The 24,528-nt window shown below is 34.0% G+C and overlaps 1 protein-coding gene across 1 annotated transcript in view; it reads left to right on the top strand.

The window, feature by feature from the left end:
- The first annotated feature begins 7,058 nt into the window (after positions 1 to 7,058).
- ND-PDSW (NADH dehydrogenase (ubiquinone) PDSW subunit) overlaps positions 7,059 to 24,528 on the top strand; it is a 33,734-nt gene continuing 16,264 nt past the window's right edge. The window contains exons 1-3 of the mRNA XM_035361679.2: positions 7,059 to 7,250; positions 7,715 to 7,801; positions 16,219 to 16,354. Of these exons, the coding sequence (XP_035217570.1) occupies positions 7,717 to 7,801; positions 16,219 to 16,354 (221 nt within the window). The 5' untranslated portion in view covers positions 7,059 to 7,250; positions 7,715 to 7,716. The remainder of the gene's footprint in view (positions 7,251 to 7,714; positions 7,802 to 16,218; positions 16,355 to 24,528) is intronic.

Below are 24,528 nucleotides of genomic sequence, written 5' to 3'. Positions count from 1 at the left end.
AGGTTTAGAGTTCGAAGAGTTGCGAATCCGAACCACGACGTCATTCAGCCTGTTTAGGACTGTGTACGGGCCATCCCAAGGTGACTGTAATTTCGGACAGATTCCTTTTCGTCGAACTAAATTCCACAACCACACCTTTTCTTCTTCTTTGAATCTGTGTCCAGTAGCTCTCGTGTCGTATCTGGTCTTCACTTTCTCCGTCGCCAAGTTGACTCGCTTTCGTGCGGAACGGTGCATCTCTTCAAACCGGGCCTGGACATCTTAGATGTATTCCTCAAGCGATGAAGACGCAACCGTAGGACGGCCAAACAGGCGGTCACAAGGCAGACGAAGGTCTCGACCGAAAAGCATCTGGGATGGAGAATAGCTGGTATTCTTCCGTTTCTTTTCGACCCTAATATGATTTCGGCAGCTTTCTGAATAGGGTCTTTCACATGAGACGTCGGCGTTTCCAGGAGATGATTCCTTTTGAAGATGGATCGTCATGTCCTCAGATGCTGAGAACAGCTTATTGATTTTGAAGTCCAAGGAAAAATTGTATTTCCTTAAAAAATCCAATCCGAGTATGCATGGATCTGTAATATCCGCCACATATGCCGTGTGATGGTAGGCGGCACTTCCAAACATGATGTTCACGTTTAACTTCCCAGATATGTCGATCTTATCACCAGATGCAGTCTGAAGGGTAACACAGGATGGCGTCCAAATAAGTTTATATTTAAACTATTGAGCTAAATCTCTCCGAATGATGATAACATTATCTGCTGTGTCAATGATCATATTGCAAGGAACTCCATCGATGTACCCATTCATGCACAGTCCGTTACTGTTGCCACTCACTGTAGAAATCTTGAGAGCGCTTTAAAACAAGGTTTTTCATTCTCTGGCAACCTCCGTTTCTCGATATGGTCATTCATTTGTTTACTCCGTCGTTGCTGGGAAATGGTCTCAATTTCCGTGCTCCGGGATGTTCTGCAGTTCCTTCGCACGTGGCCTTCAATACCGCAGTTCGAGCACTTTAGAACTGGTTTCTTTTCACTTCTGTTCCGTCTGAAGCCACTGACGTGTCTTGTAAAATCATCTGTTTTATTTTCCGTACCCTGGGGTGTTCTGCAATTCCGTCGCAGGTGACCTTCAGAACCACATTTCCAAAACCTTAGAGCCACTTTGTTCTCACTGCTACTCCGTATCAAAGCGTCGACTTGTCTGGATAAATCATCTAAACGAGCCATCAAATATCCACTGGCTCGTGGACTCGCACAGGTCTGACTGGGTCTGACCTCTACGAGTTGTTTGCTGAGCTGCCTCGAATTTTACGGCGTAAAACAGAGCGCTTTATATGTCCTTCACATCCGCCATTCGCAGAGCTTTCTGTATTTCAGGATCCCGGATGCCGTCGATAAAACATTGCAGCGACAAGGTGTCTCTTGTTTCTGTCAGGCATTCCGTAAAGGCGAGGTGGGACAGCCTTTCAACATCCATCGTGAGCTCCTGAAGTGTTTCGGTGAGCTGCTGACGGGATTTTAGTTGATGCCTGCTGTAGTCTTTTAAACACTTCTCCCCAAAGCGCAGCTCCAATGCGCTGGATAGATCTTCAAAGTCTAATCTCTGGTTTTCGGGAAGAGTCTGCAGGATATCCGCTGCGTCTGCTCTCACAGAAGCGGCGAGATGACAGGCCTTAGCTTGGGAATCCCATCCATTCGCATCCTCAACTATAGAAAATTGGGTCTTATACACTTGCCATGACGTCTTCCCATCATATGTGGATAGCTTCAGAGATGTACGAGAAGGCATCGGTAAGAATTTAAGACCATCACTATTGCTCCCTGCCGTTGCTACGAACGAATGTCTACGAGAATGACGTTTTAGAATTTTTTGACTTCAGACTTGCATAACTATATTCAAATACCCATTTCTATAGACGCATATCAAAAGTATTCAAAAATAGATTAAAAAATCAAAAATTAACATTTGGCAGTTGCATGGTAAAAAAGTGCTCTACAGTATTAATTATATATCGTCTCTCAAAATTCAGATTCCACTCTAGCCTTTTTTAAGTCTCAATTGTGTGTTTTAGGGGTCCGTAAGTTACAATTCATGGAAAATTTTACCACAATTTAAATTCTTTTACATACCACCCCTGAATGGGTTTTAAAAGATTTTTTTTTTTAATTTAGCTCAACAAAAACATAGTTATTGTAGTTTTTATTTCAAATGGTATCAATTTTCCGAAAGGTGACAATTTTCCAAAAAAAAAAAAAAAAAAAAAAAAAAAAAAAGACGATTGTTTATCAGATTGCTAGGTTGATGGATGGGCTTAAAATACGTCAGGACTCCCTCGGAAAATACAAGGACTCCCTCGGAAAGAGTAAATGACTGTAAATATTCTATTTAATAAAAACTGTTTCAGAAGTATCGACATTGTTTTTTTTTCCTCTAGCATCTTTATTTGGTGTGACTACAGTGCTTTCTTTGTACAAGGGATTACAATTTTTTACGGAATGGATTAAAAATATCCCTATAAAAACTAAATCTCTAATTGAGAGATTCACAGGAACTAATTCGCTTATTGAGAAGATACAAATTATCATGGATGGAACTTTATAACTGCATTTAGCATTGAAATGCAATCAATTATAACTGTTATTTTTTACTCTTTATTTATATTTTTATAGCGCTTTGAACATTAATTATATTAATTTTTTTAAATTCGTTTAACTTTTTTTATTTTATTTATTTATTTGTTCATTTTTTCAGTAACAGTACATTTTAGTTTTAATAATATATATATTATTTCATTAATATTTAAGGCTTCTAAAAACGCAATTTTTTTATTTACTTCAGCTTCTATGGAATTAGTGATGTTCATAATATGCATTAAGTCCTTACTTATCTAAAAATTGCTAGCATACTTTACTTTCACAGTTCATAAGCAGAAATAAAAATTTCCAATAACGTGGAATTTAGTGAACAAAACTTTTCTGCGTTCTACGTCAGGATCCATATAAAATCCAAAACAAACAATACTCGCTTAAGCGGGAAACATTCAGATGCTCAGCGTCGTAACTCGCGAACTGCTTGTTTTGCGCCAAAATATTAAAGTGATACCTAGCGGCGAAAAATGAAAATAATCTACGGATACGTGGCAGTGGAAACGCTTGTACGGATGCCGTAGGCGTGTCTTCAATTGACGCAACGCGTTCGTACGCTGGAGTGGAAACGGGCCTTTAGCCTTAGCGCAAATAATAGCTTCCGACACTGAATCGTCATTTAACTGCTTCTCGGTAATCCACATCGACAACAGTTTCTCAACATCTTCTAGGAGTTTTTGGAAGGTGCTTGGAAGTAACAATATCTTCTTTGGATACATCACGTTTCTTAATTTTTTCCTTCTTCAGAATAGTACAGATCGTTGATGTCGAACGGCCGTAAGTCTTTGCCAATTCCGTCACTTTTACATCGCGCTTTTCTTTATATGTGATTTCTTTCTTAATTTCAACAGGCACGGCTTTTTACTTGCAGCGCGATCTGAGGCAACAATCTTCTTAGGAGGCATCGTGAAATAATTATTTTCCCGTTAAATGTAAAAAACAATTAACTCACAAATGCACAAACGCAAGAACACTGAGTGATCTGACAAAGGGATTCCCCGAGTCAAGCCGGATATAGAAATGGCACCACGCATACCAACAGCCTCGCTCAAGTTTATTCACAAAGCCTACAGACCGTTTTTCTGCTGTTTGCTCCGATTGGTTAAAGCAGGAAACGTAGGGTTACAGAACCTAGTGCTTGGCGACTTTTCGTTCATCGCCTTTAGAATTTGTATTTAAGCGTGGTGTACCAAAAATTGTGCATAATAACTCACAGGAGAAACCGCAGCTCAGCGGTAACGAACACGAAAAAGTTCGCAGACTTCTTGACCCGCTCGTAGCTTTCATAAACTTTGCTCTACACGGATTTATTTTTATTTTAACTTTATTGAATGACTTCGTCATTATTTGTTTGGGTGCGGTGTTAAAAATTAAACGCCTTTATTTTCTCTATTTTTGTTATTTTTTCTATTTCTCTATTTTTGTTAATTTTTATTTACTGGTTTGTACTCTTTGTAGTAGGTACCAGTAGCAAGATTACGATCCAAGATCCCCAAAAGCGTTTCGATAGAAATAGCGCATAATGGAATAAAATATAATTTTAGTTATACTTACTTTTCATAATTTAAGTAAAAAAGAATAGGTATCCGACGCCCTTAAATGTTTACTGAATGTTTTCATTTGGTTTATTTTTTAATATTCCTTTATTTGTATAAATTAATGCGCTATGGAAATTTATACAACAGGCTCTTTCTAACAGAAAGGACGAAAAAGTGCATATGCTATCTCCATGTAAACACCTTTTTCTTGTAAAACAATTACGTACTTTTAAAAGTTTAAATTCAAATACAAATAAACTATTAATAAGATCAGAAAGTTATATAAAATATATTCCACACAATTCCTGCAAGCTTTCATTCATAAACTAAAACAATATCGAATGAAATAAACGCTGTTTTCGTTTTGTTTGGCATTAATTACCACGCCTACAGGGCGATAACTCGCCATTCCAAATATGACCGTCAAGCAAATGTTTCATCCAATGAGAGCGGAACTTAGACAAATGGTCTGCTCAACTGCTCGTTACTTGCTTATTCACAAAGCCTACAGACCGTTTCTTCTGCTGTTTGCTCCGATTGATTAAAAGAGGTAGGGTTATAGAATCTAGTGCTTGGCGACTTTTGGTTCATCGCCTATACAATTTGTATTTGAGCGTCGTGTACCAAAAAGTGAGCATAAACCACCGGAGAAACCGCAGCACAGTGGTGACGAGCGCGGGAATAATTCTCAGGCCTCTAGGTCGCCGGTTCTATCCGCGCTCGTAGCTTTCAGAAACTCTGCTCTATAAGGATTTATTTTTATTTTAACTTTATTGAATGACTTTGTCATTATTTGTCTTTTCGCCTTCGGGTACGGTGTTAAAAATTAAACGCCTTTATTTTCTCTATTTTTGTTAATGTTAATTTTTCTTATTTTTATTTACTGGTTTGTACTCTTTGTAGTAGGTATCATTAAGCAAGATTACGAGATTACCAAGATCCCGAAAAGCGTTTCAATAGAAATAGCGCATAATGGAATAAAATATAATTTTAGTTATATTTACTCGTAAAAAGAATAGGTATCCGACTCCCTTAAATGTTTACTGAATGTTTTCATTTGGTTATTTTTTTAATATTCCTTTATTTGTATAAATTAATGCGCTATGAAAATTTACACAATAGACTCTTTCTAAGTGAAATAACGAAAAAGTGCATATGCTGTCTCCATATAAACACCTTTTCTTGTAAAACAATTACGTGGTTTTAAATTTTAAATTCAAATACAAATAAACTATTAATATGATCAGTAGGTTATTTAAGATATATTCCACACAATTCCTCTAAGCTTTCATTCATAAACTAAAAAAAATGTTGAATGAAATAAACGCTGTTTCCGTTCGTTTAGCGTTAATTACCACGCCTACAAGGCGATAACTCGCCATTCCAAATATGACCGCCAAGCAGATGTTTCCTCCAATGAGAGCAGCCCTTAGCGAAATTGTCTGTAGGCTTTGTGAATATGCTCGTTACTTGAGTCAACGATCGTATTTAGAGACGGAGTTTTCGCTCTCGAATTTCTCGCATATAGAGGTGCTCATATCTCGAGGTTGCACTGTATGAAATATTACGAAACAGGTGCTAATCTTGACAAGAAATGACATTATTTGAAACTATGTCTGTTAACTGAATACCCGTTGCGGATTTTGTATGTTAAAATCTACGTGTTATAGTCGAATATTTTTTAAAGAATAAACGTGTTTGCCTATCTCCTGGGGGCATTTCATTGGTCTTCTTGTAAAATCAGTAAAATATCTTTGACCGCAGACTTATAAATTAAACGAAAATTAAATCCAACACTAATCATAAATATAACAATATGCGAATAATTATTAATAAAAGAAAAGAAGTAAATAGCTCAAATTAAGCTAGAAAAATGGGCAAAAAAAATACACACCTCACACCCGCTAATTAACACGTGAACTAAATCGGCGCCAATTCTTGAGCTTGCGGAAAAATTTACGGGAAAAAATAACGCCAAATGCTCCGCCAAGCATTGTTGCCAAAGGAGATATCAAAGGTACATATCTGGTTAAGACGTAGAACACAGTTCCGATTTGTAGAATTCCTATAAAGCTCCCTCAGACTTTTGTTATTCTTTTTGGGTTCAAATTCTTGTAACCAGTAGCTGATGTCTTTTTTTTTTTTTTTTTTCCTTCTGAGTAATATGAATACAAACCAATTTTTCTAAAACGTTCTCGACGACGGCAGCTCCTCTCTTACTCAGTTGGCCTTACACGCTGGCCATATTCGACTGAAGATATCCGAAATAACAGCATTTGAGACATCAGAAAGTTAATTAGCTGAGAGGTTAAGACCATCTTTCTTCGTGTGTTAATAAGTGGGTCTAATATAGGAAATTCCATAATTTTTTTGAGTAAATTACTTACTGGGTATTTAATATTTATTTCTGTGGGGAAAGTGCAGAATCACCTACTGCTTGCTTCGTTTTTAAGAATTGCACATACTCGGTATCCATGTGCGCATCGACCTATTTTCACTTAAAAAAGCATCCTAAAATTGCACAAAAATGGCATTGCGCACTCTCTTAACTTTATCCATGTACACATCGACCTATTTTTACTTAAAATGTCAAAGAAAAATGACAAAATTCTAATTCTTCTTACTTTTGTGAAAAGCTCCAAACAAATAAGTGGACGATTCTGCACTTTACCTTCTTTATTGCTGTATCTCTCCGATGGAGTCCTTACATTAAATTAAAATAAACATTTTGTTAAGAGTCTTGTAGATATTTAGGTTTATAATCTGAAGATATTACTAACAGTGTCCAGTTAAGTACATTTCTAGTATTGATTTTTCGAAATTATTAGTTTAGGATTTTAGCGCCATCTATTGTCTGTTTATGATAGATGCTGTGAGAAAGATAATATTTTAGATTGTGTTGATATGTGCCTTAGAAAGCACATGAACATAGTATAGATTGTTAAAAGTTTTCTAAAATTTCTGTTGTTTGTATAATAATTAAACGCATTTTATTTTTATATGTAGCGAAATCGTCTTGAAAAATCTAGTCTGGTATACGATAGTTATATTTTATTACAAAGTGAGCACAAGGTCATCTGTATTTGAGAAACAAAACTTGTTTATCCGATTGTAAATGTTGACTATTAAGTTTAAATTAGTATTTTTTAAATTTTAAGTTATTTATAAAAAATTTTTGACAAATATTACACCAGGTTTTTATAAGTTTAAATAGTTATGCATTTTGTTTGAAATATTTGTAATTTACGTCCCTTTAATTAAACGTAAAATTTCAAAAGTAACGAAATCAGTACTTCGAAACGAACGAAATATTTGTATAATTTATAAGAAGCTGAAAAACATTGTTGATTAGCCTATATTATTACAAAAATAATTAAAGTAAAATTCTTGTTTTATTATGCATGAAAACAGTACTATAGTCTTAAAACTATATGAGGAAGGAAATAAAGTTCTCAAAATTTTAATGTTGAATAATATCATGTTCAAAAGTCTTTCAATGTAGAACATTATAACATTTAATTGCAGGTATGGATGGTGATGCAAGGAATGCATTTGAGAGGTTTATGCACAAGGTATTTAATCTGATTGATGGTCCATGTACATGGTTCAGAGGTAATTAGTTATTTATTCTGTTCAAAATTTATTATTTTGTTGAAATAAAAATAGTTACGTTTTCCTTGGCAGAAGTGAAATTAATACATACTTATCTAAAGCATAAAAATAAAAATCTGTTAAAAGTAAGAAAGAGTGTTGAATAGTAATTAAAATCATGGTTTCTTTTTACTTGGCTCACAAAAATTTTCTTCTTCAAACACATAATGAAATGTATTTGCTTTCTTTGCTTAATTTCTACTTTGAAAACTGTTTTGAATGATTCAGTATAAATTTAGGAATTGCTTCAGTTAATTTCAGTATTCAAATATTGGGGAAAATGCAGAATCACCCACTGCTTGGCACATTTTTAAGAATTGCACATACTCGGTATCCATATACACATCGACTTATTCTCACTTGAAAAAACATCCCAGAATTGCACAAAAGTGACATTGTGTACACCCTCGACTATCCATGTACACATCGACCTATTTTCACTTAAAAAGACAAAGAAAATTTACAAAAATCCAATTCGTCTTACTCTTGTAAAAAGACAGTAAAATGAATGTGGTAAGATTAATTTGAAGTTTCTTTGCGATTTGGAATGTAAGAGGGAAAGAGCATTAATTGACTGGTGTGTAAATGAAGGTTTACTTTGTAGCCATTATAAGTGTCTTGTTTGTAGGAAGGAAATGCATGTGGTCGAATGTCGGAGGATACTGGCATTAACTCTGCAATGGAGGAGCCGGTGTACAGAGTACGCCAATGCCATCTTTTGGGCTGTAATTTTTAGACAACCCCTTCCTGAGCTTCCTCCCTTCCTCTACCCTCGCAGAAACATTCCATGAGTGCAACGCATCTGGTATTTCTGGTCAGTCGGATTTTCGTCTTCCTTCCAAAAGCAGTTATTGTGAACATGTCGCATAGGCGAACTCAGTACGCTGCTCCTACAAGTATGTACAGAAAGAATATTGTCCCTCCTGAAGATTATTTGCACATTTTAGGACGCGTTTTAGGAGAAGTGTCGGTTGATGAAGACTCCGACAATTTGGATAATGCATCTAATGTCAATGAAGTCATTGAACATTCTGATCATAAAAGTGACTCGGAAATTGAGGGCAATGTTTCTAAACATCCTCATTTTCCTTCCTGAAATGATGTTTCCCCAACAAATGGCGATTTTAATAAGGTTGAAAATGACATACGTGATTTAAAATATGAGGACTTTCTTGTAAAAATAATTTACAAAAAGAAGAAAGTTGGAGGACAGTTTCTGAAAGAAGAAAAGGAAACTTATAAGTAGAATAAAAATCCTGTCAAGATCAAATTTGCTAGAACGGCTCGAAAAAAATTTTATGAAAAAAATATTTCCAAGTGCCAAAACTTGTGACGATATAAATGATGAGCTTTCTGCTTTCCAGAAAATCATAAATACAAATATGATTAATGCTATCCTACAATATATAAGTATTTATCTCAAATGTAATAGGACTGCAGATGATCTCCAAAACATCTGAAAAAGAAGCATGTATGATACTAATAGAGCAGAAATATTGGCCTTTTTACGAATTTTTTCCTTATTAGGGTGCAAAAAAATGTCAAAACTCAACTTGGAGGAAGCATGGGCAAAAGATTGTACTGGAATTGAAATTTTGCAAGGGGTCATGGATCTTGAGCGATTCAGAAACTGTGTGCTGCTATTAGATTTGACGATAAAGGCACAAGGTATGTGCGAAGAAAAACTGATAAGCTTGCTGCATTAAGAGAATTTTTTTAATCTTTCAGCCAGAACTGTCAAAACTTTTATACACCAGGTTACAAACTCACAATCAACGAGAAGCTGGAACCCTTTCGCGGGAGATGCTCTTTCAGTTCATCCCCAACAAGCCCGCAAAGTATGTTCTGAAAATTTTTGCCGTTGTTGATGCACGAACGTTTTATACATTGAAGCTTGAAATTTATTGTGGCAATCAACTCCCAGGACCTTACGAGGCTTCTAATTCAAATATTGACATTTTCAAAACTTGAATTGGGTGTACGAAGGTTTCAACTGTAACCTGACAACCGATAATTGGTATACAGGCTATCTGCTAGCTCAATATCTTTTTACCAAAGGTGTAACACTTGTGGGTACGCTGAAAAAAAAAAAATAAAAAGGAAATTTCAAATTAATTCCAGCCATCAAAAACAAGAGAAGTCAGCAGTTCACTGTTTGGTTTTCAAAAGGATATGACAACTGTTTCATATGCAACAAAAAAAAAAATAAGTGTGTAATATTGCTCAGTACTGTACACAATGATGACAAAATTTTCACTTAAAAAGGAAACGAATAAACCCCACATAATCCTGGATTATAACAAATATAAAGGCGGAGTTAACACCGTAGACCACCTTTGTAATAATTTCACTGTCGCCCGAAAAACCAAGAGGTGGACAATGGCAATATTTTTTGCACTGCTAAATGTAGCGGGCATAAATTCACACGTGCTCTTGAACTTAGCCAAACCTGATACAACCATCAAGTTTAGAAGATATTTTTTAAAAAATCTAGTTACATCTTTGATGAAACCACATCTTCAGAATCGTCTAAAAATGCCATTTCTCCTGTCACATTCCAAAGCTATTATTAGAAGGCTGGTAACAACAGAAGTGGACAAGACGGCCGAAAAGGACAAGAACCACCTGCAAAAAAGATCAAAGGACATTGTGCTGAGTGTGGTAGAATGAAGAATAATTACACTATCATAAAATGCTCTGAGTGTTCTAAGTTTACCTGCAAAAATCATCTGGGCAAGACAGTACATGTTTGCAAAGCCTATTGCAGTGAACAGGGACAATCGGAAGAGGATTAAATAAGATATTTATGATATTATAATTTTCATACAGACAATGACATAGAATACTATATAACTTTAAATTACCTTTCCAGTGCATTCCATTTTTTGAATTAATTAAAAATTCAGCTAATCTTTAGAATATGGTAACAGATAGTTTGGCGACATTTTGGTAAGGCGATAAAGGTTACTAGCTAGGACTTTAGCAATAATCTGAGAAGTACACAGTTCGAATTACAGATTATTTTGTCTCAGAGAAATGAGAGATCATGAGATGTCATGTGACATTTTCCAGAAAATTCCGATCGTGATTTTAGCTAATAAGCACTTAGAAACAGTTTCGCTGCTAAAGTGCAGATGACGTCCAAAACAAAACTAGTAGGTTGCTGTAGCAGGGTTGGTCGCCAAAAAATCGCCAAATTTCCATAATATAGAGATTCACCAAAAATTCGTAATTTCCATCGTCACTGCTTTTGTTTTCTGTTATTCTTTTTACTATGACGAATCACCTTATTAATGTAATGTATAAGATTAAATAGTTTGAAACACAAAGCAGAGGCTTGAAAAACGACCTTGCATACTTCATACGCTGCCCCCCTCAAATTGTACCATACACCAGCTCCTCCAGCTGAGGGTTAAGGAGGATATTTTTTACTCTTATGTTTGTGAATTTATGTGGCGATGCCAGTATACAGAATCTAGTTCGGATGTATTTAGGAGTTTTTTAAGGAATTTTGTTTGACTGAAGACTGGGAAATTTCTAAATAAGATAAGTATATATTTCCTTTGTGTAATGCTCAGATGAATTTCCTTTTTTATGTTATTTTATTGTTTGATTTAAAATGTAGTTTATTGAGATTATATATTTTTTGTTGGTTACTTACTCCCTTGACTTTTTAAGTGAAAATAGATGTACATGGACAAAGTCAGGCACACTTAATGTTACTACCTAGATATCTCGCCAAAACTGGTGAAAGGGTTAGGTTATACAGGTTAACCCTAAGATAAGTTATAGGGGCCACTAAAATAAAAAGTATTATCCTGCACTAGTTCCACACTTGCTGTTACCACATCTTTTTTTGCTATATTTACGCGGATTATTACATTCAGGTTAAACAACAGTGTGTCTTTAGTGGAATTTGCCGGGAGACAAATGAAACACTTCTAATCAGAGTTCCAGACCAGAAGGCAACAACATTAATGCATAAAATGTAAAATAATATTACTGAAGGCTCAACAATAATGTCAGATTCATGGCCTGGATATCAAACAGAGGAGCTCATTGCTGCCGGTTTTGAACATTTTAAGGTGATACAGTTTGTTGACCCATCTACGCAGACTCGGACTCAACACGTTGAAAGGATGTTGGGTTCCGCAAAATGGAGGAACAACATAGGACAAGCCACCATCATAGTGAAAATAGGTCGATGTGTACATGGATACCGAGTTTGTGCAATTCTGTGACTTGTTATTTTGGCTTTGCATCGCAGCGATTTTGCAAAAATTGCCTACACGAAGCCAAAATAACAAGTCAAAGAATTGCACAAACTCGAGATCCATGTACCGCCTAAAATCACCAATTTTTGCCCAGGGGCATTCATAAATATATTTTTACCAATATTCCACCCATTTTGCTTGCTTGGTGAGATTTTCATTCTCCTAGCAACATGTTTGAACATTTCATGATTTTTTTTTCTTTTCATTTTAGCTAACATTGGTTTTGAATAGTGGATAAAGTTTTAAAGAAAAAGTGCGCTCTGAACATAAACACAGATTGACTTATATTTGGAAATATATAGTAGTTAAAGGTTAAAAGTGGAAAGAAAATAAGGTACTTATGTGCTATGATGACTACCTAGATATCTCTCCAAAATTGGCAACCCTTATAGATTATACAGGTTAACCCTAACATAGGTTATAGAGGGTGGTAAAATAAAGAGTATTATCCCACACTAGTCCACACTTGCTATTACCACACTTTCTTTTTGCTACATTTATGTGGATTATTACGTTTAGGTTAAATACGTGAAACTTTTTTTGATTATTTTTTTTCCCAATGGACTTCCTTCAAATGAAGAAGCGATAGAATCTTTCAAAGAGGCTGGAATTTTATCCAAAGAACGCGTTTGTAAAAAGGGCCATGGTATGAAGTTTTATAATTCAGGATTTTTTGGAGATGCAATGTCAAAAATTGTCAACATAAGTTTGGTGTCCGAACTGGTATGTGGTTTGAAAGGAGTTGGCATTGGGAGATGCATGTCGGATTTCTATCGGCAAATGTTGCCAAGGTAGTCGTCATAGTACATAAGTACTGAAAATAGTTTATGTATCAGCATGTTTGCTTTGTGAGATGTATTACTCATAATTAGTGCATAATTAGGGAACTATTAAAAAAAGGTGCTAGATAATTTTATAAAATTTTCGCAGAATAGTCATAATATTAGCTTTTTTTTTTTTTTTTTAGTTCAAAGGGGCTTTGACCCTAAAGGACTATTGTTTTCGTTTTTCGATTTTGCATTGGTTTCAGGGCTTAAATTGTGCCGGAGCCTACTGGAGCCAGCCTCCGGTACTTTTCAGTTTCTAAGATATATTACATTTCTAGCCGGAGCGCACAGGTGCCCTAAATAAGATGAGCTCCGATACTTCTTTTTATGAAACTGAACCACAATTTAAAAAAAAATAGAATTCGTAATGTTTTACTTTAACAATAAGGAAGACCTTTCAATACTCTGTTTCCCTAAGATACAAACTCATGAGGCATTGAAGGAAAATCCCTTCACTCACATGTGGAAATCTTTCCGTTTACGAAGAGCAATAAATTTATGAGAGCTTGCTTAGGAACGCGTAAATGTCTCATCATGCCATCGTATCTAGTGTTTTTTTATCCATGGTTAAAGTTTATTATCCTCGCAGAAAGGGGAATTTATATGCGTTAAGTGACAGCGAACATAATAGAGTGAAATAAAGAGATGACCTGCTCAAGCACTCCCTATACTATCATTTTCTCACAGTATCCACAAATGTAACCAAATATGGGGGGTCGAAAAGTGTTACCAGCAACTTCATGTTTGTTCTTAGGAGTCAGATTCAGAACTATTTTTGCCGCTGACACACATTCCACTTGATGGCTATAATTATATCAGTAGCGGGACGTGGTCAAAGAGTACGCTCTCTCTCTCCATGCTCCCCCAGCAGTTCTTCCTTATTTCTTAACTGCTCATTTCCGTTCAAAAAGTGTCTCACACCCTCTTTTTACCATTATCTGTATTCTCATCAGCGATAGTTTAAACATATTGTTGCCTGTGTACGGGTTAGTAATAAATTGAATACAGAAGTCCGATGAAAAGTGAATAACATTTATACTTATCACAACAATAACAACAAAAAAAAATGCTGAAATTTTCTCGGAGATATTCGTACAATATCGCAATATCTCACAGTAGTTAACTTTTAAACTGCTAAAACTTTGGGCTAATCTTTGGAATATGATAACAGGTTACGTGGCGACATTTTGGTAAGGCAATAAAGGTTACTAGCTAGGACTTTAGCAGTGTACATGGATAAAGTCAAGAGTGTGCGCAATGCCATTTTTGTGCAATTCGGGGATGTTTTTTTAAGTGAAAATAGGTCAACGTGTACATGCATACCGTGTATGTGCAATTCTACAAACTTTCTGCGCATGCGTCGAGTTGACGCATGTGCGTAAGACTTTTACGGCTGCGAATATGCCTGTGCGCATGCCCAAAATATGTTTACGCAAGCGTGTTTAATGTATAACGGATGGTATAAGCTAAGCTAAAATTATCTAATTCAGTTAATGTTGCAGATTGTGTTGTTCCTTAATCTTCGAATTGGATCCGGCTTATTATTTTTTGCAGACTGTTAGAGCAATTTTATAAAAGTAAGCTTGAACTTTCGATTACGTCAAATAGAATTTCCGATATATATTTACTAATATGTAAAGGATCTACAAAACGAAAGTATGTTTCGAAGTCCATTAAACAAAAAGTGAATTGCTGCAAAAAATGGATAAAGGCATATCCTTTGTTTATTTAACCATTCCGAAATCTGTTTATCAATTTCACGCTGCTCTGCGGCGAGGTGAGCTGTGGGGAACGCCGCGGTGCGGCCGCAATGAATTGGAAGTTTGTCTGTCAGCACTATCCTTATCTTCAGGGCAGATGTTTTTATTTTATTTGGCTTATAATTCCTTACTAAATGTAGTATTTCATCTCGATGTACTCCATCTTTGATATGATTTAAATCAAGTTCCTCGTCATTATAATTTGCTTCCGATAACGAAGAAAGTGACACAGAGGTTATTGAAAATGAAAAAATTTCGATTGACAAATTAGTCGGTATTCTCGACACAGCAATTATAGGACTTGAACAGCGGAACTTTGTAACTGAAGAAGAAATTATGTCCGTTTATAGAAGTAATGAGAAAGTATTATCACATAAAAAACGAAGCAACTTAAACAACTTACATTGAAAGAAATGTTTAATAAAGTAAACAAATAAATATTAAGCTTTTTTTTTGTAAATTTTGATACCCTTTGGATTATAATTGTTCTTTATTTCATAAATTACGGTTTCATATTTTTAATTTTATAATTTCTGCATGCCATCTTACCAGATTTAAACTGATGATCTATAATCCAGAAAAATTGATAATCCGGAATCGGCGAAGTCGTGACGAGTCCGGATTAACGACTTTTGACTGTATTGCAATAATGAGAAGTGCGAAATTTATTATTTATAGTATTTAATCATTTTTTATCCTTTGTATCTTACCGCATTTTTAATTTTCTCATATCACATTTGTTTCACGACTGATTTAATTTTTATAATGTATTTGTTACTTATTTAATTGGTTATTTATCTACTTATAATTAATTTAATAGCAATTTAATAATGTGCGTTATATTTTATTTAACTTTAATTTCTCATCATTTAGTGTTTTATTTATTATTTTTCATTCAGTTTTTATATGTTATTCCTAACGGGTTAACTCCGGCACTTCTGATTTTAGAAATTAAGCCCTGGTTGGTTGACTATAAATGTCCGTTTCACTTTTCAAACTGTTGCCGCCGAATTCATTGTATTTATTGCATACAATGTCCTGCACTGTATTTGAAGAAATTAAATAATGAAAATCCTGCATAAATGTATGTATATTCTCACATTGTGATAAAACAACAGTACATAGAGCCATCAAATTTTGAATGATGTAATCCTACTGCGAATATGGGCATTTAGAAGCCCAAATTTGGAATTTGTTTTATGTTATCGATTTCATATTTTATAAATCTTTAACGAACTCAAGGATTTCAAAGCGAGCAATGGCAACGTTGTACAGAAAAAGCATTTTTGTCTCCCTCGCGTGAGTCACTGTATCGGAAATTCTAAAGATATGCTCAATTTAAAGCTATTTTGTGATATTGCTCTTTAACTGAATTTTATTGTTTAATTACGAAGAACGTGATATTTAATAAATAAATGTAGCACACAAAATGTTAGAAAAATGCCCCTTTGGATGTAATTTAAAATCTGAAACCTTTAAGAATTTTTTTTTTTTTTACCCTTTTCTTTCTTTTGCAGAAACTATTGTTTTGCCGAATCAGAAGCAATATCCGTATTACCATAGGAAGTATCAAAGAGTACCTACAATTGATGAATGCTATGAGGGAGATGTCCTTTGCATGTATGAAGCTCAAATACAATTCAAACGTGACAAGTATGCAGTTCATAGTTGTGTTTTTATTTTAGTTTAGTTGAAGAGATTTTTCTATTTCTAATAACTATTGATCACTTTTGAGCATATTTTGCTTTGTATATGCAGTCAAATAGTGAATCTGGTTTAAAGAGAACCCCCATATACAATGAAAAAAATTTTTGATTCTGTCTTAATGTTATTTTATATGCAGCATTAATGAATCTCGAAATACAGTACAAAGTCCGTAATCCAGACGTCCATTATCCGGAATGATCTATAATCCGGACCTCAAAGCCACAAACTTACGCATGCGTGTAATGCGTTTACGCATGCACGTTTGATGCGCGTAAAGCCAGTAAAGCGTTTACCCATGCGCGCTTCTGATAGTGAAGAAAGTAACGGAGAACGAACGTTATTGAAAACGAAAAAATTTCGATTGACAAGTTAGTCGGTATTCTCGACACAGCAATTACAGGACTTGAACAGTAGAACTTTGTAACTGAACAAGAAATTGTGTCTGTTTACAGAATTAAAGAGAAAGTATTAGCACAAAAAACGAAGCAACTTAAAAAACTTGCATTGAGAGAAATGTTTACTAAAGTAAACAAATAAATATTAATTTTCTTTTGTAAATTTTTATACCCTTTAGATCATAATTGCTCTTTATTTCATAAATTACAGTTTCATATTTTTAATTGTATAATTCTGCATGCCATCTTACCAAATTTAAATTGATGATCTATAATCCGGAATCGCCGAAGTTCGTAATCCGGACTTCGGCGATTCCGGATTACGGACTTTGTACTATATATGGAAGTCAGATATTGTAAGCTTCGGGGATAATTAAAAAAAAGTATTTCTGCAAGTTTTAACTGAAAAATAATTAGTTATCCATGTTTAAGCTATTGGAGTAGCAATCAATTACAATGTTATCTTTACTCATATGTTTCTGTACATCCTTAACAAAGACTATTCAAAGCAGGTATAACAACACTACCTTTAGAAAATGAGGAGACATAACAGGCATGTCTTAGCGCTTTTGTTGCTGGTGATGCGAATTGTGTGGTTAGTTATTTCCCTGACATAGATTGCGGCTTATTATAAAAAATATGATTTAGAAGAGGTAATAAAAGATGATTTTGTGTATCATGCTGATTTTTAGGTAAAATTATTTCTGCAGTGGACTAAGCAAAAATTAATTAAAACAAACAAAAAAAAAAAAAAAAGTAACACTGTGTATTATTTTTGTATGAAACTATATCACAAGCAAATAAATATAGTACAAATGAATTTATTACAAAGTAACTACAATGAAATTATTACAAACTATATATTTCAGAATGTTAATTGTGTATAATCTTTGCTAAAAATGAAACTTTAATTTGAAAAAGCATTCATTTACTTCCAGTTTCTAATCTTCACTCCACATAAATATCAGCATGCATACTCAAAATATAACGGAGATTAAACTAAAGAATAAACAATAAGGTGTTTCTTTTTTGGAACCAGCGTCGCATGCCGGCACACGATTGCCTCTTTAGCAATGTGGCCTCCAAGCAGTTTTGTGTGGCCCATGAACACACTTTTCTTTAATCCAGACGTCCATAATCCGGAATAATCTATAATCCGGGCCTCAAAGCTACAAACTTTCTGCACGTAATACATTTATGCAAGCTCGTTTAATGTATAACGGACAGTATAAGCTAAGCTAAAATTGTCTAATTATTTATTTCAGTTAATGTTGCAGATTGCGTTGCTCCTTAATCTTCTAATTGGATCCGGCTTATTATTTTTTGCAGACTGTTGGAGCAATTTTATAAAAGTAAGCTTGAACTTTCGAAATGTCAAAAGATGTCTTTCGATGTCAAAAAGAATTTCCGATTCTGGAGCTGCCAAAGGATCTACAAAGCGAAAGCATGTTTCGATATCCATCAAACAAAAAGTGGAATTGCTGCAAAAAATGGATAAAGGCATATCCTTTTTTTCTCTAACCATTCCGAAATCTGTTTATCAATTTCACGTTGCTCTGCGGGGGAGGGGGGGGACGTCGCGGCGTGCAATGAACTGAAAGTTGATCTGTCAGCACTATCCTTATCTTCAGGGCAGATGTTTTATTTTATTCCACTTATATTTCCTTACTAAATGTAGTATTTCATCTTGATGTACTCCATCTTTGATATGATTTAAATGAAATTCCTCGTCATTATAAATATCACGAATACACATCAAATAGTTTTGTGGTTGCAATTTTCTAATTTCGACCATGTGTAATGTATGCTTTATGCATGCGCGCGTTTAAAGAAATGTTTAATAAAGTAAACAAATAAATATTAAGCTTTTTTTTTTTTTTGTAAATTTTGATAACCTTTAGATAATGATTGCTCTTTATTTCATAAATTCCGGTTTCATATTTTTAATTTTGTAATTTCTGCATGCCTTCTTACAAGATTTAAACTGATGATCTAGCCCACTAGCGGCCGAGCAATAAAGTCGCTGAACGCTGATAGTTTGGTCTGAGGTTCGAATCCCGCAAACGGGCTGGCTGCATGGGCGTTTTCTTGGTTTTACCCATGTGTAATGTGTATACGAGCCAGTTTCCCTTAGAAAGTCCTCCACGAAGGCATCCATCCCCTTAGGCAGATAGCCCTAGTGTGCTTTGCTGTAATTAAATAAACCAAACCAAACCTAAACTGATGATCTATAATCCGGGAAAACTGATAATCTGGAAACGCCGAAGTCCCGACGAGTCCGGATTAAAGACTTTTGACTGTAGTTGATTTCAGATTATGCTGGTGTGAGATGTACCTGTTAGCTGGTTTCAGATTGTGTATTCAGTCCACATGCAATCTGAGTTTGAGGCCACAATCTCATTTCAGTTATGTTTTTGTTCTGAATATGCTGTTGCAAAGATTTTAGTTATTTGAAGTCCAGGTTTACATTATTTTTTAATTATTACCATTAAAAATGAATGTGAATAATGCACCAGAAGATCTATAAATGGAGCTAATTAATTTACTCTGTGATTTAAATCGTATTCAGAGATTCAAAGATGCAGATTCGATTTAAATTTTATTTTCACTTGCCAAAATATAAATCTACTGTGCTACGGATTTTTCCACTAAGATTAATTGCTTTGCTTGGGAATACATTTATATATAAGCAGCTTTTTTTCACAGTTGAAAATTTATAGGAACAGAATGTTATTGACTGATGAGTGTCAACAATCTTTGATGAAAATAATTCTAGTAGTTTCTCTCTAAAGCTACGAACTTTATCAGAATCAAAATGCCATCAAGCGTAATATTGTATTAAAAAAAGAAGTTTATAGTTATTTGCATATAAACATACATATTTTATTTATATGTTGAAAAAAATTAATGAATAAGGGTGGAAAAAGACTAAATTTTTATTATTTATTCTCAAATTCTTTCCTACTTGGAAACTTTTCTTTGAAAAAAGTTTTCATAGTTAGTTTATTTTCAGTTTAAAGTTATTTAACGATTAGTTAAACATGTTGGAATTATTAAATAGACCTTGCATATTATCCCATAGACCAAGAATATTGGTTGCCATCAAACCATCAAAGTTGGAAGAGATCTTGACCAAAGTTTGGCAAATCATTCCTGTGGAATTCTGATGCTTCTTTATTTAATAAACAAACAATATTTGACCCTCTCCAATCTATTACTGTTTTGTCAGCCATATTCAGTTAACCGTATAATGTCCGATACTGCACACTTCTTTTGATGGTATGATCAAATAACTTGAAGATAATCCACTGGTTGCTGTTCTGTAGAAAGTGAGACTCGAACCTTAATATACATATATATATATATATAATAAAATATGATAGCTGTTTTAAAAAAATAATTGACGACCTCAAAATTAACATTCTAAATTTGGTGATCTGCCTCTAAATTCATCTCTTCTCACAGGTTCCAGATTTTTCTATCGTACATAATGTTTTAATGCAGATGCCTCTTGTCAAATCAAATTAATTGTAAACCAAAACTCTGAACTGAAACTTTTCTGACTTCTGCCCTTCTCCTTCTGAAGTTGTATGATACTCGCCCCTTTTCACATAAGCTCTGCTGCCGGCAAAACACTTTTTATGTGCGCTGCTGCTTACTTGCTGAAGATAACATCGTACTTCAAAATGCAACTTCTGTATTCAAATATAATTAGGAAACATCTTATCTGAAAAAAGAATGGTTTGATATACGTAAAAAAAAATAAAGATTGTGATTTTTCAAGATGCGTTGTGCTAAATTGCGTCATCATGCTTTTCCACTCAGCCCTACCTTCAGCCACTACAGTCTTCTCGGCCATCTATGCAATATCGAAAGATGTTAAAAGTTCCACTGTTTTCATCTATGCATTTTAGAATCATTACATATTTATAAAAAGTCAAGACAGGATTAACCTGATGCTAGTTTCCCCAATGGTTTTCGAACTCTGCTGCCTCAAACTTCCAGTGAATCATCAAATTCGTTTCCGGTGTTTGATTTAATGGCATGTTCAAAAAGTGCTTTGAAAATCATCGAGTATTTGTAAGTTCAAAATCAAAAAGTATTTCGAATCAAAGTCAGTGCCGGCAACATAGTGAAATATTGTTACTGGTTCTCACTCGCTTCGAATATTCGTAATGCATTTCTGATCATTGCGTAAAAAGAAAAACCCAAAGTGCTTTTTTGAGTTGTAGGTATTTCTTTAATGTTTTCAAGATAAAAGTTGAAGGCTCTCACCTTATGAAATAATATATTTTTTTAAAAAATCTAAGTATTTTTTATTTTCATAAGATAGAGTGTGTTTTTAATTTTTATAATGAAATGACAGCATTTCGAAAAAGGCGAGTTGCCTCTATCAAAGAACGTAGGCCTTTTCTACAGCGACTGCTAATTTGGCAAAGCTTTTGGCCACTGTTGAAGAATAACTCCAGTTTGCTCAACTGATAAACCAATATGATGGAAATGCTGGTATTTAGAGAAAGTTGTGGAGTCTTCAAGGTTTGTAAAGAATAAGTAAATTTTAAATGTCTTAATAATAGTGAGAAGTTTGAAATTTGTTGTGTTTATGAATGATGTGGACAAAATTTTTATATTTTAAAATGCCTTCCCTAAAAATATACCGTAATTTCCGGAAGAAACGCCGCGGCGTTTACATGTTTAAAACTTAAATTTTCAGCGGGTGCGGCGTTTAGGTGCACTAAAAATAAAATATTTCCTATGATGGTCATTGTACATAGTTTGGATGGCCTTGTCATTGTGCATAGACTGGTGCTGTTCCCACACAAAAGACCACTCAGTTGCTTTTTGCGAACGTTATTTTGTTTACATTCTTTCCCTTGAATGAACCTACATGCCTTATACACCCTAAACGAGATCTCAGAACAATAACATTCTTCCCCCTTTCAAATCAACATTCTCATCAGTTTAAATAGTCTCTCTCCTCTGCCATTCGATGAATCTTCCAGGACCCATCCTCTCCCCACCCCTGCCTTTTCTGCAATTTTTTTCAAAGGCGGATAAGACTCCACCTGCCTCGCAATAACGAACTCTGACGTATTTCCCCTTCAGCATGAATAGATTTTTCTTGGCATTCTGCCAAATACAGATCCCATCAGTTTGGGTACAAGTACTTGTTGGATAGTTTTTTAAGTAAGAAGGGAGCGGAAAATTTTTGAAAATGTTTCTAAACGGCACAGAATTTATACATTTCTTACCTTTAATTTATATTTGAGTTATGGTTTCATTTCATGCATTTTTCTTAACTGGTATGTCATATATCAGGACTTAGGTTGAGTTTTTGCATCTATACGGCCCACGATGATGTCATGCGCAATTTAATCTATTGCGGCGTTTACGCTGATGCAGCGTTTCTGTGTAATTTTAATTTTTTTCCCGCCATTTTTCTCGAGTGCGGCATTTACGCTGATGTGGCCTTTCTTCCAGAAATTACGGTAATTATGATAATTCTAACAAATAACATGAAAGTTGGCATCTTAATTTGTATTATAATAAAAATATTTTCATCAAAAATTGGAAAGACTTATTTGAACATTTACTTTTTGAAAAAATTTGAACTTTTACCGTGTGGAACTATCAAGAACTTTACAAAATTTCATTGTACATTCTTGCCTCAGAACTCTTAAAATATATTATTCTTTTAAAAGAATGCAGTGCTAAAATTAATAATTGAATTCAAAATTTTATGACTTTCAGTGAAATGTCAAATTGAGTTAAAATATCGGTCAAAGTTTTATGACTGTAATTTTTTGTTTAAAAGTTAATATATTTTGTATTTTCACAATTATATCGTTCACATTTTGCTGCTCTAATGTTTTTTTTCCCCACCCTGCTCACCCAACCTTTCTTTTGAAGGGAGGGATATGTAAGATATAACAAAATATGATAGCTGTTTTAAAAAAAATATTTGGCGACCTCAAAATTAATATTCTAAATTTGGTGATCTGCCCCTAAATTCATCTCTTCTCTCAGGTTCCAGATTTTTCTATCATACATAATGTTTTAATGCAGATGCCTCTTGTCAAATCAAATTAATTGTAAATCAAAATTCTGAACTGAAACTTTTCTGACTTCCACCCTTCTTCCTCTGAAATTCTATGATACTTTACCTATACCTCTGAAATTCTATGATATTTCTTTTCGCATAAGCTCTGCTGCCAGCAAAATGCTTTTTATGTATGCTGTTGCTTACTTGCTGAAGATAACGTCGTACTTCAAAATGCAACTTCTGCATTCAAATATAATTAGGAAGCATCTTATCTAAAAAAAGGATGATTTGATATACGTAAAAAAATAAAAATAAAGATTGTGATTTTTCAAGATACGTTGCATTAAATTGTGTCATCATGCTTTTCCACTCAGCCCTACCTTCAGCCACTACGGTCTTCTCTATTCACTATTGAAAGGTGTTAAAAGTTCCACTGTCGGTCATCTACACATTTTAGAATCATTACATATATATTTTTAGTGCAGAGAAAAAATACAACAATAAAAGCTAATTCAAATAATTGTTCATAAAAATAAAATGTGCCTTATCAAGAATCGATAGGATTTGTTTCTAACAAAAGTACAGATTATGTGAATATGTTGGTCCATAATTGTTTATCCATAATTGGCATTAAATCATGCTGCTTGGCAACAGTTTCATGGTAGATTGGGTAATATGTGAGTACAATTATTTGAAATAAATATCAGTCTAATAATTTGATATCTTGGTGTCAATATGTTTGAATTACAAAGTATAGCCAACAAAAATGTTTTGCAGGTATGAAAACTAACTTCAGATTTTCAGATAGAAAATATATATAAATTTGAATATTTTCTCTTGTGATGTTCTTCTTCTGTATATGTGTATTGATAAAAATTTAGTAAGTGAAATCTAAAATTTATTAATTCTTTTTATGTTGTAAATAAAAAAAAAAGGGGAGGCACCTGTTAGCTGGCTTCAGATTGTGCATTCAGCACATATGAAATCTGAGTTTGAGGCCACTGTCTTAGGAGATCATATTGTGTCATAAAACTTTTTGTTCATAGTTATAAATATATATTTTTGAGGAAGAGATGCATTTTGAAGAAAGAGTCTGAACCATGACTTTTTTGCCAACCACTTTGTAATGTATCACCATTAACATATGATGAAAGTAAGAAAGAATAAAAAATATGATTAAAAATTGCACTTAATTGTAATTAACCCCTAATATGATTTTTCTTGAAAAAATATTATTCACTTCTTTTTGTAGATGTGACAATGCTTATCTGTTTAGTCTTGCCATTAATCAGTCAGTTTATATATATTTTTTTCTGAAATAATCCATTTTCATATTGGATCAGGTGTAGTAAATGAAACTTTCAGTCTCTTAAAGTTCATTCTAGTGGAATTTGACCATATTATTTTCAAATTTTCATTTCATTTAAAGTAGACTCTTGATTAGCCTGAGTAATACCATACATTATGTCCATGATTAAACAGACAGCACTTAAACATAAAAGAGGAATAACCCATATTATAATTAGCAGAATAATATTATCAACAATTTACCTGCGTTTTTAAGCAGTTTAGTTTAGAGCAGAGTTTCTTAAACTGTGGTTTGTGGGACTTGCAATAGGGGGTCGCCAAAAATTTAGCAATTTTGATATTTCTTTAACTTATTATAATAATTTTATAATTAC

The sequence above is a fragment of the Stegodyphus dumicola genome, chromosome 1 (genome assembly GCF_044657685.1).
Source record: "Stegodyphus dumicola isolate Sdum_Otavi_A_Nest chromosome 1, ASM4465768v1".
Classification (NCBI taxonomy): Eukaryota; Metazoa; Arthropoda; class Arachnida; order Araneae; family Eresidae; genus Stegodyphus; species Stegodyphus dumicola.
The sequence above is the reverse complement of the archived record's forward strand: the minus strand, read 5'-3'. Positions and strand labels throughout refer to the sequence as shown.